This window comes from Contarinia nasturtii, unplaced genomic scaffold (assembly GCF_009176525.2).
Source record: "Contarinia nasturtii isolate CC-2019 unplaced genomic scaffold, AAFC_CNas_1.1 Cnas_scaffold_1182, whole genome shotgun sequence".
In the NCBI taxonomy this organism is placed as follows: Eukaryota; Metazoa; Arthropoda; class Insecta; order Diptera; family Cecidomyiidae; genus Contarinia; species Contarinia nasturtii.
Genome location: NW_022198526.1, coordinates 755447 through 772209, shown reverse-complemented (window position 1 = coordinate 772209; position 16763 = coordinate 755447). Strand labels below are relative to the sequence as shown.

Here is a 16763-nt window from a genome sequence, read left to right as displayed (position 1 = left end):
ACTATAGAAAAAAAAAGATTTAAAAGAAAGTATGAATAAATTATTAGCTACATGAATTTTGTGTCAATTTGCCATTTAATGCGTGTGTCATCCTCATCATTCATCCCAACATTTCGATTACAATTCTATTCAAAACCAAAAAATAATATGTATATATATGTTTAATCGTTCTTTTGTTTAAAATTGCACATAATTATAAATAAATAAAAACAAATTGATCAAGTGTTAATTAATCTATGAATCCATTTATGTCTCTACATCTGGCTCGCACATCTCGGCTAATATTAATTTATTTCTTTTTACAGTTCGATATAGTTGTGATACAATTGGCATTCGGCTTAAATATTCATATTTCCAATTAAACGGGCTATTCAAACAATACACCTTATCTATTTAGATCTGTTAAAATCAATTCTCTCTTCCTCCCTTTCCTAATTTTACAATGACCAATTGACTTAACGGGCAAAATTTCTTAATTATTAATGAACTCTATTAAATGCACTTGAAATATTTATTTCATCTCTTGTTTTTTTTTACTATATTTTTCGCATACTTTTTAAATCACGATCACTTCATTCCACAGTACAACGTTGCTTAGCTTAATTGATAATTGTATTTTGTTTGAATGTGATGGAATTGAAGTTTAATCCATTTCACATAAATATTTCGTGTTGGGCTCTTGAAACTTGTTTACACTCTTTCATATGATGCGTCCTTCAATTGAAAACAATAAATACATTTATGAACCCGATGTGATCTAGTTTTGTTTTAAAACAAGCAATACTCACCATTCAATCGTTACAATTATAACATTTAACCAGGCCAGCTTCATCACAATTCATGCATTTCAAGGCCAAAAATTCGGTTGTAAAATGATTTCGATGCCCCGATTTTTTGGATCCACTGCATGATGGGCATGGCATTAAACGGTATCCACCGCAGATTTGACATGTCTGAGATGAATTCGATGTCTGTAATAAAAATAAAAATATGCAAATTGAGTGAAAAAATACTATTTCCGTGAAAAAAAGAACGCACGAATCATGCTCATCGTCAAAACAAAATCAGATAATTTAATAACGATTTGAAGACGATGCAAAACTTCAAAACAATAAGAGATAAAGTGAGAAATGTGCAAAATATGCGGAGAATGTACCAGATACAATAAGAGTCAAATTGAATTGACTTCCACGAAATATAAAATGTAGAACGTTTTCATATCGAATAGATAACATGATGTGATCGCAATTTGCATAAAATTGCAAAGTATAGCAATCACACAGCAATCACACACTTACCTTATACATCTTTAACAATTGTCGGAGTTCGCCGCTTTCATTGAGACGCTCAACTTGGTCCGCATCCTAAAAAAAATTTAGAAAGATAAGCAGCGATGATTAATGTATGATATCATATTGACTCTCAGATAGTGTCGGTAATGGCATTGTGTGTGTTGTATTCTTAATACTTGGACATAATGTCAATGGCATTAACCTTTTTACGAATGTCCCTTTTTCACACAATTATTTATCGATTTTCATTAGTATACAGTATTGATTTAAACAACTTGGCCGTTCATTTTCATTTTCTCGCTGAAAAAAAAAGTGAAATCCATGCAGCACAATAAGAAAAAAGTATTCAATACTTACGCCAATGTGTTGACCGTCGACATATAATTGCGGCACTTGTATTTCTCTGGATTGCATGCGATCTTTGATTTCTTGTTGATATTCGCTGCTCATGAAAATGTCACGCTCTTCAAATTTGACCAGCAACGTTCGTAGTATTTGCTTAACATTGGCACATTTGGCATATGTTTCACGTACGATTCCCATACTCGTTGAATACAATACCACTTTGCCGGCATCTTTTTCTTTATAATTCTGTACGCCCAAAGCCATTGCCACCGCCGCCGCGAAATTAGTACGAGAAAAAGAAAGACATGAAACGAAAAAATAATAATAATAATAATAATATTGTTAATGTTATCGTTTTTTTTATTATTTTCTTGTTTTATTTGCATTCATATATGATTGTGTGTAGAGAGTTATTAGTTTTTTTTTAATTTGGGTTTTTCGACTTCTTCCATTAAAACAGACGGGATTGAAACTCTACAAGTGTGCAAAACCAGAAAAACATTGCTTTGAAAATAGCAACAAGTGTAACAACAGCACACATTGGAAATTGAGCAGAAATAAAAACAACGAAGAAAACAAGAAATGCAAATCGCTTCATTGCCGAAAGAAATGCTATCTTCTTTTTTCTTTCTCTTTCTTTATTGGATTCGGTGCGTTGGAATGTTTGTCGATTTTATTCACCTTTCACAAGAAATAATCATAATATTCGGTTGGTTTGACGTTTAAATTACGGTTCGCATTCAATCGAAGCCCATCGAACCATTTGTAAAAATGTGGCCAATTGAATGAAAGCATGAAATGAAAAACCATTGACAAGCATGCAAATTTGGACAAATTAAAGATGGAGAAAAACAATGCATTGACTTAATTACATTATGATTTTCGTCTTTTAACACAATGTCTGGCATCTTTTTGTTGCAGCATCACCTCGTCACAACATTAACGCTTATTCTTTCGTCTGTATATTAAACACACTGCGATAAAGAACAACAATGCGAAAACGTTGTTTTTTTCCCTTTTACAAGCGATTACACATTCAAATAAAACACAAAAAAAAGGTCAAAACAAAATGTCAATATGAGATTAATATTTGTCGTATATTTAGTATTTAAATTAGAAATTAATTTTCTGTCTGTCGATTCGATGCGCGAAATTCCCAAGACACAGAAAAACACTGATAAAAATTGACAATTAAAGTTAGCCAAATACACGTTCAACCACAATATTATAAGCAATGAATGTTTTGCATTCGATTTTGTGTTTTGTATTTGCGATTTTGTGAAGTGTACGTATGCAAAGAGCGTGCACGTCATCACATTGACATTCGGCTTGTTGTTTACCTCATCATACGAACGAATGAATAACGGACACTTAAACCAAATTGAACATGAACATTTTAAAACACGCCTCAAAACGTTAGCTTGAGATTGTCGCGGTTATATTTATTTATTCACCGTCTGATCACAGACTGATTTTATCACAATCATTTACAATATCATTTGCAATGAAACACTACCCGATCAAATACCAGCCGCCAGTCTTTTCGACTTCGGAGCAGCAGATATCGACTGTGTCCATGTATATTCATAACACAATTTTTCTTAGTCGATTTTACCGAATATTAAATTATGTATATCGCGTCAGTGCACATTCTCTCAAATAAAACAAAACTCTTTCGACTGGAAATTTATTCAAATCAATTGAAAATTCGTTCAATGACTTTTCTATCATTTTTACCATAAAATCTGCCATTGTTTTCAAGCACTAAAATCACCAGAGAATTTATATCATTTCATTTATATTTTTTTCATAATCACAATCGAACACAAAAAGAAACATTGGTAATAATGATAGATGCAGAGAGAAAGAGAAAAAAATGAAGAAAAGAGAAAGAGAGATATTTGAATAGGACACTGATTCCAATAAACTTATTTCAATCGGGAAAATAGAGAAACTGTTTATGAAATTATTTTTGAGTCAAAGTTTTTTTTATTACGTCTTCATTCGCCTCAGTTTTTCTTCAAATTACCAATAAGAGAGTCTTTGAACCTCACAAGCACACGCATTCAATCATCGACGTGTTGAACTTTTGCAATGTGCGAAAAAAAATAATGAGATCTGTTTTTTTCTCTCTCTCTCTCTCAATTGAGCTGCGTCTTTTATCGTAAACAGTTCTCATGAAACGGTGCAATGGAGATTAATATTTCATGTTTATTTTTTTGTTGTTGATGTAATTTCATGGTTTTCGAGTTAAAACCAAATATCCGTTATTGAATATAAAGAAGGTGCCAAAATGTATCGCGCATCAGTAATTGAATACAAAAGCTGTTGTCTCCATTCAGACAAAGACAGACAAAGAAGGAGAACAAATCATGCACAGAAAATATTATTAAAAAAAAAAAAATATTTTTGAATGCAGACAATAAAAAAAGAATTCGAGCAATTGTTTGGCAATAGACGAGACAGAAAGAAAGAGACCATCCAGTGAAATTGTTCAAAAACGTTACATTTAAAAACAAACAAGTGCTTGTATTCACAAATCAAGCGATTGTGTTTATTTTTCGGTTTATTTTTTATTTGTTTAACGCTAATTGAGTTTCACTTGAATTGAACTGAACTGAAAATTATGTTAGCAGCGCCGTGGCGCGAATTTGAGCCCGACCGCACCGATTCAGCTCCAAGGCAATGGTTTTTATTATATTACACTTATTTGTGTTATGAATTATTTATGTTTGTTGCTTCAAATGAAAAACTGAGTAAATAATTTATTTGTAATAGGTAAAAATGTTATTTTATCGGTAGGTTGAAGAAAAATGGCTTGCATTGGACAAATTACTTTGGAACGGTGAGTTGGCATTGTAGCACCTCACACACATGCATCATACATCAAATGCAGACATCGTAATCAAATGCGAGCCGCACATATATCAACTTAAAATGAGAATGTCGATTAATTGAATGGGAAAATGTGCATTTTTACAAGTGGCCGAAATCCATGAGACAAAGACGTATTGTTTTGTGATATGACACAAAACAAACATGAGTACATTGCACGAACTTGTTGTATAGCTCGGGGAATCTGGTTTTCAAGTATAACATGTAATTTTTACGTGCGAAATTTCACTTTTTGGAAACATTCTCTACGGCTCTCTCTCTCTCTCCACCGCTCGCTCTCTTCGTCTCTCTATTTTATCAATTTCAGTGTGATTTACATGCAAAACACTGTCTGTTAATATGCTTATCACGCGGTGGGCCCCGCATTATGTTAATAATCTCTATGAAATCAGTATTTTTTCATTGAAAATAAATTCCTGAAACGGCCGCAATCATTTCACGGAAGAAAGTGTAGAATTTACATGTAGTACTGGGTTGTGTGTGTGACTGGGCCGCCTGGTTGAATCGATAGGAAAACCGTTCAAAACCATTCGAAAAAAACCAGCGAAAAAAAGTAAAACACGAAAATCACAATGTTTACAATATAGAAAAGCGGCGCATAGACCATTAGTGATATCATTATTTGGTGGGCTTTTGTTCGTATGGTCGACGAACAAACAAGCCAAAGAAATGAAGAAAAAAATATATATTCCATTGAATGAATGAATGGTAGAAAACACATACAATACACATAGAAAAATTTACAACAAAAGTAAAACATATCTCTCAAAATTGAAATGCAAAATAGAAAAGCGAAAACAACAAACATATAGCAGAAGCAGCCGTAATAGCAAAGTTGTATATTTGTTCGTGTTGCGATTTCGATCAACATACGACCGGTGCGCACATATCATATCCATTTAGCATTCAAGCAACGAAGCACCAAGCACAAATAGAAAGAGTATAAGTGTAAATTTTTACGAGATTTCGACACGAATTCATAAAAAAAGAAAAAAAGAAAGAAATAAAATGATGTGTTTTATCAATGTGCCTCTGCGATTGTGAAGATCGTTGAAAATATTCAAACGGGAATCGAATTGTAAAGGCTGAAAATGTTCATTGAAAAACAGCGGTAAACAATGAATACAAAGCGAAATCACATTGAGCATTGTCGCGTTCGCTACTTTATATCGGATACAGAAAAATGGATTTGCATGACAAGAAATCGACAGCAGTGGCAAAACAAATAAAAACTGAAATTATTATCACTTTGGTCTGCATTTGGTACGACGAAGAATGGCAAAATGCCGTGATATCGGACAAGTTGCTTTGACTTTGAGTGGCATCGTCATTGCAAATCATCGAAACCCGTTAAAATATCCAAAAAAAACTACAGCAAAGCAACAATCACACTGCTGGCTGGTACTGTACATGGAAAAATGTGAAAGTGGGTCAATATTGTGCGAATCCGATATCAGCATCATTCGCGCCAAGCTCGCATCGTCAGCTAGCTAGCTGAGCTCATACCTGTATTTATAAAAATCTTCTTTCTTTTCTTTATGCTACTATCCCTCTGTGGTGTGCAGTCTGACAATTGTTATGCTATTTTCGTTTCCCAATGACTTGGAAAAGTCTTTCTACATCGCTTGCTTGATCGGTGTTTTGATCCACGGCATGAGCTAATCCAGTGTACGAATGGCGTAAATACACACACAAACAGAGATAGAGCTCTCGAACCAGACTCGTTGGACTTGATCGATTGTATGAAATATGGTTGGAGTATGATACAAATAGAAACAATTGACATTGATGTCATTGGTTAATTGGAGACTGATGATAACTAACTGGATCTACAGTGCATCAAAAGTGCATTGCTAAACATGGTGTGTAGAAAATGCTGTTTAGCATCATTCTGATCCAATTAAATGGACAGCAACAAATTAAAGCGAAAATCAATGAGATTGCTTTTAGTTTTCGTTTCATTAAAGTGACTATTTTTTCTATTCGCTCTAGATAACGATTCAGGTTTGCTATCGATTTCCATTTGTGAATTGCATCGTATATCGCATTCGAGATATAAAAAATCCATATTGAAGAAAATAAAACTAATGGCAAAAACCTCAATAAAAACCATTGTACAAACATGAAAGAAGAGTCAGAAAAACACACTGACATGACAACATATATTAGAAACTGATCAATGAAAGGTGGCGTCCTTTTTTCAAACCGTCGATTTCTCGTTTCAAATTCAATTTACAAACAATCACGATGGCATTAATCCGCACAACTTTTTGATAACAGCTCAAACTCCACGAAAAAAAGGTTTTTATTATCTTAAACCTGATTTGTGGTGAAAATGTCAAATGTCGAAATTAAAGTGCAAATGAAAAGAAGATAGCGTCAGCCCACCTCAAGGCAATGATGACAATCGCTGAGATTGTGCGCTCGTATATGTGCGCCAATCTCCAAGCAATTTATTGACATATTGACTTTTTAAATCTTAATGCGAAGCACATTCATTATGCTTTGCCAAATTGCTGAATGGCTTAAAAGGTTTCGTTGTTTACTTGTCTCATTTGTGTTGCATAACAGCAGCAACCATCACCGTCAGCATTAAAGGTTGTTTATTTTCGGCAATTTTATTTAATTGACCAAATTAAAATGCAGCACGTGTAAAGTGTAATAAAGCAATCAATCCGGATCATTCATCTTACAGCTCACGATCAACAATCAATAAAAGTGAAAAAAGCAAAGAGTTATAATGAATGTCTTATGTTGATAAATGTGGGCTACAATTGCCCACATAAACTCTTTTCTATTCATATGAGTCATATTATGATGATACGCTTGTAAAAAAAAACAATTCTTTTTATATTGTGCCGCGGAAATTTCCCCACAATGCAATAAAGAGAAGCTTAGTTAGCGAAAGTGTTATGACTAAATTCATTGAATTGACTAATAAACAAGAAGAAAACAGGAAACCCGAAAAAAACGAATTGCGGCACATGTAAACTCAAATGGCCATAGCACCATACATGTTTCATCATCATCATCATCAAGCACAATATTTAAATTGGATCGTTTTGTTTTGCAAATCATCTTCCATATTTCATATACACAACCGTCAACCGTTTTTCCACAATCAAAGATAATTATTAAGAGAAAGAGTCGAAGACAATGTGCCATAAAGTTACACAAAATCCGGTGTGTTGCGATGAACAACGAGATTCACCGGAAAAAGCAGTATTTGCATAAAGGTTTAGTCAACTCATGTTCGCGATGATTTTACATATAATATGTCTAATAATAGAGTGCATCAAAGAGAAGAGAAAAAAATATCCCATTTAAAATGGAGAATGTTCGAAAGATTGACCACTGTCATCATCGTTGGTCGTCATTCAATTCGAATTGCAAAAGAGGAAGGTTTTCTGATTTATTGTGAAAAAAAGAAGAATCTGAACATTGGTGGCATTGAAAACTGTTGATTAAATCAATGCAGAGAACAAAACTTATGGCCACAATAAACAACTATATGCAACGGCATCGTTTTTATTTTTTTCCCTTCTGCTCTCTATCAACAAAACGCCATTTATTTATGGTGATGCTGGGCTCGCGATTCGATAATGCTGATTCGGATTGGTTCTGTTCGTGATCATATTATTACCATTTGCTTACTTTTTGCTCGCATATTACAACATTCCCGACCAGTTTACATAACAGAATCAGTAATAAAAGATTACGTAACATTGTACAAATAATAAATGAAACAAGTTGTTTTGTGCGCACCTCATACGTATCACATTTGGTAAGCGTTTTTCTATTGTACAAAATAGAAAAACTGCATTTTACAAATAAGAACTGACTTGGTGAATGTGCCGACTCTAAAATATTTCCTTTCAACATGTGCGTGCGCTTTTCATAAGTGCAATCACAACGGCCACGATGTGTTGAATGTGATCGTACACACACCAGCCATGTTCGTATCAAACCACTCGTACTGACATAAGATAGTTTTGTATATACATTTTTCTTTAATCTGGCTGAATTGTTGGAGTTATATTACATCTTGTAACTGTGAAAGAATATTAAAAGCTATCGGTAAAGTTGAATCGATTCGGTCAGAAAAAAATCCAATCAGATTTATTGAATGCGATGCGTATCACACTCACGTACACAAGCTATGATTGCGTTGGATAAATTGAACCTTTTATGGTGCAATCGGGAGAAAAAGGAAAAAAATAATATGAATCGTTTAGAATTTCCATGCAAGTGCAACGGAATGCACCTACAATCATTTGGATAAATGACTATGCGATCGATTTGAAATATACTTGCACCTATAGGTTTGTACAGTTTCTTGAGCGTGTGATACCCAGAGTTTTCGTACAGTTATTTGTTTCGCACATAATTCTCTCACTCTTGATATCCAGTTTAAATTCACCGTTTTGAACTGCGGTCATTGAATCAAACAACATTCCATTCAATTTCAATCGTTTAACGGATTATATCAATTTCGGACGCAGTCAAAAAACTCGTTAAAAAAGGGCTGTAAAATTATATATATATATATATCAGTACTTCGTATCACGGCCGTTCATGAGAACAGTTTGTTGGAAAACGGAGGTTTTTTTTTATTTGCGTGATTTGTACCGAAAACGAATCAATGATTCAGTTTTAAGTGACTTGGAAGTCACGGCTCGACCTAAAACTGAAGGTCCTAAAACATCCTGATTTTATGGTTCTGTTTGATGGACCACAAAGTCATCGCGAGTGATTTCGTATAATATTTTATACGATAATTGCTTAAATTATTTTCTTCACATAAAATGTTTTCTTTGGTTACCTTTTTCCATAACAAATTGTAACTTACAATATTTGGACCACATTTTCAATACCATAATGCCCTTGGTGTACTATAATAACTATTCATGTTTTATTTTTATTTAATTTATGATTTTTTCGTGATTTTACTTTTGCTAAGCACAACGTTTGTATCATAAATATAATGTTTATGTATTGTATTTAAATAAGTATTTGCTAACCAAGAACGTAACACATATTCATCATCATTTGCTGTAATTGGATTGTGGTGAAGATTTGGCGTGTGTCATTCAAGAATTGAGCATGGAAAATGCTGTGTGTACCATTATGAAATGTAATCAACGCGATAATGAGCGATTGCATCAAAATCTGTTAAGCCGGTGGATTGTTTGATGAAGCGTGAATCAAAATTGAATCATTCATCAATCATGTTATAAAAATTGGGATATTTTTGACGGCTATTGAACTGCCAGATCAAAAAAAGAAAAGAAAAAAAGTATATGCGATTTACACATGTTTGGGAAATATTTCAGTTTACACGAAATCGGTGCAATTTTTTTCTCTTGTTCATTCATTTTGGGATCGTTCTTTGCGAACCAGATTAAATAAATTCATATATATTTCTCTCGGTGAATTACATAAAAATGTATATTTATTTGGCTAAAATACAAAAAAAAAAATATTAATTGAATAACACCACTCTCGCAGTGTTACGCGAACTACTTCTTATAAAAGGCAAACATGCCGTTACATTTTGCTCTGCAACTTTGTGGGGCCTTTTTTTCATCAAAGATTTGATGGAAATTGTTGTACGTTATCTCGTAACTCGGAATTATAATAAATCTAAGCGAAGACTAGAGTGTCGTGAAATAACTGCTCAAAAAACGCACATTTCATACAATGCATATAATGTAATCGCGCCGATTTTAAAACAAACAGAAAAACGGTCTGAATCATTAATTCATGGAAAAAAGTCGCACATTTTTCCCGTAATGTTTCTGCTCATTTATTCATGAATATTTCATTGATTTTCAAAATAAAACACGAACGAAACATTCCCATTACCGGTTCAATTTTTTTCCAAAGAGCAAAAACACTTTGTCATATAAGCACCATTATTGAATTAAATTTTACGCACTATTCGATGCATTTCGAATTTTAAGTACTGTTTAAAGAATGTTACTAGCATAGAGGAGGAAAGAGAGAGCTCTATCATGAATATATTTTCGTCGTTGTTTAAGATCGAAAGTCGCATATTTGTTTCGCCGTTTCGTTTCCTTTTGTGTGAATGAAAACGAATCGAGACCGTCGACACCTTTCAACTTTTTTTAGAAACGGTCCAAGTGACTTGAACATGTATGTCATATATGACACACATTTTCCAATAGAGTATCATCGCTCTCTTGATGCGTAACAACACGAAAGTGTTTTCTGCAAATAACTCGGATGTTCAATAAATTTTTGTGAAGATTTTTCGAGAGAAAAAACATGAGATTTTTTCAATGAAATTTGGCTTTTTTCACGTCACACATCGCATCACAATGATTTTTATCTTTTTTTATTGATGTGAATCGCACTTTTTTGCTCGAAAAACTGTGATGAAAGGCAGAAAAACAGATAATTCTTTGATTTGACATTTTTTATGTCAAATTCGTTTTTCGAATTGAATGATTTGTTATTTTTTTGTTTTTGTGAGTGGCGCACATACGCTCATATATATATATTATATTATATATAGAAAAAAACTTATCAATTTCGTTCAAGGTGACTTTTTGTCAATGAAATCGTTTAAATTATATCTCAAATCCGTTCTAGAAACAAAAATATGCCGATGACAGTTGGTAACTTTTAATGTAGGTAACATCTGGGTTCTTGCACAATTCGCTATTTTTTACATCATCAGCGTAACAGATTACCGTTTAAACTTTTAACCTTAGCCGAAAACCCGTAAAAGAAAGCACAGCGTTAAGAACGTATAAATTCTTTTCTATACAATTAGGTTCATTCTTTTCGCACCGCGTCTTTGACATTGTTAGCGTTTCGGCTGACCAAATCAAAATGACATAAATAGCACGAAACACACCATTTTTTACAGTTACTCGCTATTTTTGGTCAGCCGAATAAAAATATGTCCATACAATCAACAACAATGGTTTTTAAATCTAGGTGAAATTCCGGCGAGCTCAAAGCTTATGCAAATTGCAGTTGTAAATGGTTGACAATAAAAGAGTAAACATTTTTACGATTTATGCGTTTATTCAACCTGACCTCATTGATCATTATGATTTTTATATTTAATAAATAAATTCGAAAGTTTCACCCAAACACGAGAAAGATCATTGACTGTCTAATTTCAGTGATAATTTGATTAGCACCCAGTTGTGTCATTAATCTTTGAATGACAAACTCACCTCTTTTTAAACAAGAGAAAGAACATGTTTTTAAGATCACTTCCAAGAATTACTATGAGCACCTTTTACATGTTTTTGATGATGTCGATTGTTGAAGGCAAAATAAAACGAGCGGTTTCTTGTTTTTGAATCCATCTAAAATTCGCGTCAATAAGAAGGTACATAAAATGAAGGTAAAATATGTCAAAAACATTTCGGTTTTTAATTACATATCAAGATATTACCGTCTTGGTTTAGCAAATCTGACGCAAATCTATGCGGTTCAGTAATTTGCAGCATGTATTCAAATGATAAAAAAAATACATCACGTAATTCAAATTGAAATTACGCCTTGTAATTGATCTGCAGAGTGAGAGAATAGTAATTGATGTCGTCGACCCAATCAGATTAAAATGGTTTTAAAAAACAATAATATTTTTTTCTGTTTAAATCGGTGTGAAATTTACTGCGCTCGTTTAAATAAGAATGAGTTTTAATGCCGGCTTAAGGTGCATTGACTCGCACAATGGAACAAGATGTCTTTTCCATTTACATCGATACGAAGAGGGAAGAGTGAATGAGAAAAGAAGATACTTTAACGCCGAAATCCATTCAAATGCTAACAAGATACACACAAGGTGATCGCGCTAAAAAAATCAACCAAACGCAATGAAATTATGAATAGAATCATGTTGTTTGGTCTGTTTTTACTTTGTTCATTCTTATTTACCATTTCATTCTCTGTTATGTTTCTTTTGTGCGTTTTCGTCGCCATCGTTGTCGGTTTGTTGTTGTTTTTTGTTACTTGCATGTGTTAAATTGTTTTATTCAATGCTATTTTCTATACTCTCTTGCTAGTGTCTCGCTCAATAAAAATCGACCAAACAAATGAAGTATATTGCGTAGAAAATTAGCTCTCTCTCTATCTCTCTCTCTCTATCTTTCTCTCTCTTACTAAACCAATCCCCATCGCCACAATCATAGCAAAAGAATTATTCTGTGCACATGCACTCAAAACCAGTGTGGCTGCTTGCCGTATACATGCGATGTTATTTCCGTTATAGCTTATTATGTTCCGTTCGCCTAGAATTTGTATTGTCTGCAATCAATTTCTTTCCATCGTTTCTATATTTGTGTATGTGTTGATATGTGTACCACGTATGCCGTGATCTCGATGCTTCTCTCGGTATCGTTTTTTTTTTCTTCATATATTCTTGTTCCATTCGAATCTTGATCGAGCGATTCATTCGTTCGTTCGTTGATTCTATGCTTGTTTTTTATTCATTTCATATTGAATTTTGTACTCATTTTTTCCATGCTCATTTGATTTTGATTCTAGTTTTGAATTCGCGCTGTATGTAATATTTTTCGTTCTTTTTTGTGTTTTGCTTGCGTTCAGGTTTTTGCCACGGCACAGATTACCGAGCCATTTACTTAAATATTTATATTAATTTCCCGCATCTGGTTCTAGATGACTGCTGAATTCGAACTGAGCAATATAAAAAAAAGTCGAGCGCATCATCATCGTTGACTTGACAAAGAATGGAAGGGGAAAATTGCTTGCGCAGAGAATGAATTGAGAAAAATTAGATTCTTTGAAATTAGAAGGGAAAAAAGCGACGACTTCGACTTTCTTTTATAAGTACGAACATTGCATTTTGCTATTTGTTTTTTTTTTTTTACTTTTGTTGATCATGTAAGCTGCAATTGAAAGTACGCGAATTAATAGTGCTTTGCACCTGTTATATTGAATAAACTCAGCCTCTTTCCATCTTTAATTTCCAGTACAATATGAACTAATTAGATGTAATTTATTCAAATTCGACTTGTTTTGACCAAAACAATATACTTCGCCCCAAAAACGGCACTTTATTGTTCAATTCGACAGCATTTTCATAAAAGAAATCAACAAGACAATTGTCTCTTGTCGCTACAAACTCTCCTTGTCCACATTTTGCAACTATGTGATGAAACTGGTTTCCATAAAAATATAAGCGAAGAGACCGAGGAAAAAATTGTAATGCAACAAAAATAAAATCAACTACTAGTTTTGGCACAATCGTTCCAGCTTTAACATCAATTTTATAAACAGAAATGCGAGCGCACACAAGCCCGTCACAGAGCCAGATTATACTTATTTAAACGTTGAATGCAAAACATCCGCGATGGATGCGAAAAGTATATTTTATACAAAAAAAGGTGACTGATTTCGCGTAAATACATGTATGTAGATTGCGGTTGAACAACAACACGGTGTGTGCATATGGTCGGATAGCGATAGAGAGGCTCTGATTGGAATGCTGTGTTTGTTACAGTTACCGTATGTACGAACGCAACTGAGTATCATTCATGAAATATAAAATACCTTCACGGAAATCGATTGCTGTGGCCACTTGATATGTGTAGCAAGTTATGGTGAATAAATTTGTATCGCATCGTTGAACAGGGTGTCGACATTCATTTGAAGAACATTGATGAAGTCTCAAAAGCTAAAAACCATTTATGTTGCCAATTCGTTAAAAAAAATGTCTCGGAAATTATTGGTTCCAAGTCACGAGTTCCGTTCAAAACAAAAATTCAACTCACAACATCACTTCGAAGGTGAACATAAAACAAAAAAATATTAAATTAACGACAAATTAAAATTAATGTAAATTCGCCGAATCGCCGGAAAATGCGATAAAACCAGACGCCTTGCATTGACTCATAAATGATCAAAACAATTCCACCGACTTGGAAATGATCAAGATAAAGTCAGCCCAAAACCTACCCTGTGGCGATAGCAAACAAATTGAGTCGATAATTAACTTTCAAGTAGTGTTTTTCTCTCTTTCTTTATGCGCGCATAAATGTTTAACTCAACCAATGTACGCTATATTTCAAGTACTAGTCATGGCTAGTATGGGTGAACAACGACCATTGACAAGAAACGGTAAATATGGACTTGGACATGTTTAACTACTCCAGATTAGTATGGTGTATCCGTTATTGAGCGACAAAAGATAAAATAAAACAGTTATGGTGCGAAACTTATTTATTGTGAAAATTTACCTTAACGTTGGTTTGTTGCATTTGCAAAAATGTAGCAATGCCGTTTCGAACGCGATTTTTAACACCTCGAATGGTACCTTTTGAACTGCGTATGGTCGATGCAACCGATGATGCCCTAATGTCGCGATATCCAGCAAATGAATCATCATCTTTCGTTCGATCGTGTGAATCGCGTTGGCCCATTGTTGCATTTTCGACACGTTCATTCAAATGAAAACTGATATACTTGTCATTTTCATAAATATTTCGTGGTGTTTCACTGTTGCATTGCATGACTCGTCGTAATGGATCAACGCTTTTACCATTTGTCGTAAACAAGTGGTCAAAATCATTGTTTATGTTATTATCACGTCTATGGTGTAAATTGAATGGTTCATTTGTGTAACTGGCACTTGTCGTTGTCTTCGTCGTCGTCGTCATATTGTTGCATTCTTTCAGACTGTTTACGATAATTGTTTTATTGCAGCCACCATTTCGATATGGACTTGTATCGCCGTTACATTCATCCGTGTCGTCGCTGTTCTGGCTATGATTACTGCTGCTGTTGGTGTTAAGATGTGGAAATTCGACGGCGGCTGATGATTGATTCTTGCCTATTGTCATCGAACGATCGCGTATGTCACGCAACAATGACCGTGGTAAAAAGTTGATTTTTGTCACATTATTTTCATCGGATGTGATAATGGTGCCTTCGGTCGGCTCCAAGCATTCAGATACCGTACTGGAAAACGGCAACGATCGAATTATATTCGTTGTATTATGTTTCATGCGCATTATTTCGCTGGAATTTAATGAATCGCAACTTAAGCTCGATTCACTTTCTTCACTGTCCGTATTGTAACTATCGTTGCTCGAATGGGATTTTAGGCGACGTTGCCCATCGAGTGATAGATCGCCGAATTTTCGCATCGATTTTGAAACGGCATTTGTTAGTGTTAACGATGTTGGCAACGTGTATGAATTACTACTATTTGTGGTCGATGTTGTTTCTAGATCACTGCCCGTACCACTGTCTAATGTATCACTGGTGGTCGGTGAACATTGGCCACTTTTCGACATCAAATAGTACATATACGCTGGCTTCGTATTCACTTCCACTTCACTTTTTTGAACCATTTTGAATTTATGATTTTTGCTTTCGTATTCTTCTCCTTCTTCTTCTTCTTCTTTCTTTATTTCATAACACAATTTCGAATTTCTTTTCTATTTTGAATATATATATATAGGTATATATATATATTATATATTTTTGTCAAATTTTCTTTGAAAATCTTATTTTGAACTCATTATTTTTCACAACATTTTATTTCAAAACACCTGTTCGCTGGGTGTTTAGAAAATTTGTTTATTTGAAAAGCACTGATGTTTTCTATTGTTGTTGATTGTTTAAAGCACTACACTTGAGCTCTAGATTCGAATGAACAAAGTCGCGATGCTTTTGAACATCGGTGAGAGCGCGTACACAGAAGAGAAATAAAACACTTGTATCGCGTGAAATACACATGGAGAAATGATTTTTCATGATTCTCCCAAAGTCGGTGTCGGTTGTGCTGATGACGGTATCGTGAGAGTGCGCTCGTACTATAGACAGAGAGTGGGGTAAAGCACATGCGTTGAAGTAAAATGCAACATGGTGTTTGCTTTTTCTTAGCGTTACTGCTCCCCCTTTCGTCGAACATACGATCTCATAGATTGTATTTTAAGAACGCTACAATGGACACGATGCGCTTCAAGTAGCGGCGAATAGCGCTAATGGTTTTTAATTTCTTCTTCTTCTTTCTATTCAGTCTTGGTACTAACATATTCATCCAGCAATTGAATTAGCTCAGCCAGAGTGAGAATCATGAAGAATGAAAATAAACTCATATCGACTTTTCCTGCGTTTGTATTCAGAGAAATCTTTATTCGATTGCAAATGAATGTACATTGTACATTTTTTTGTATTTTGTTGAGTGCATCGTTTTGCAATTGACTTTGTTGTAATGTAATT

General features: G+C 34.0%; 1 protein-coding gene across 1 annotated transcript; it reads right to left on the bottom strand.

Annotated features, from left to right (window-relative positions):
* Nucleotides 1-220: 220 nt before the first annotated feature.
* On the bottom strand, nucleotides 221-15970 carry LOC116344753 (glutaredoxin domain-containing cysteine-rich protein CG31559-like). Its single transcript, XM_031773482.1, has 5 exons — nucleotides 14774-15970; nucleotides 1650-1883; nucleotides 1299-1364; nucleotides 789-971; nucleotides 221-714 (listed from the first exon to the last, which is right to left on the bottom strand). The coding sequence occupies exons 1-4, from the start codon at nucleotides 15887-15889 to the stop codon at nucleotides 792-794; spliced, it is 1596 nt and encodes a 531-aa protein (XP_031629342.1). The 5' UTR covers nucleotides 15890-15970; the 3' UTR covers nucleotides 221-714; nucleotides 789-791.
* Nucleotides 15971-16763: the final 793 nt, after the last annotated feature.

Coding starts and splice junctions, on each gene's coding strand:
- LOC116344753 (XM_031773482.1), bottom strand. CDS start 15,889: ATGGTTCAAAAAAGTGAAGTGGAAGTGAATACGAAGCCAGCGTATATG. Junction 1,365..1,649: donor TCGACGGTCAACACATTGGC/GTAAGTATTGAA, acceptor AATTTTTTTTAG/GATGCGGACCAAGTTGAGCG. Junction 972..1,298: donor AATTGTTAAAGATGTATAAG/GTAAGTGTGTGA, acceptor TTTTTATTACAG/ACATCGAATTCATCTCAGAC.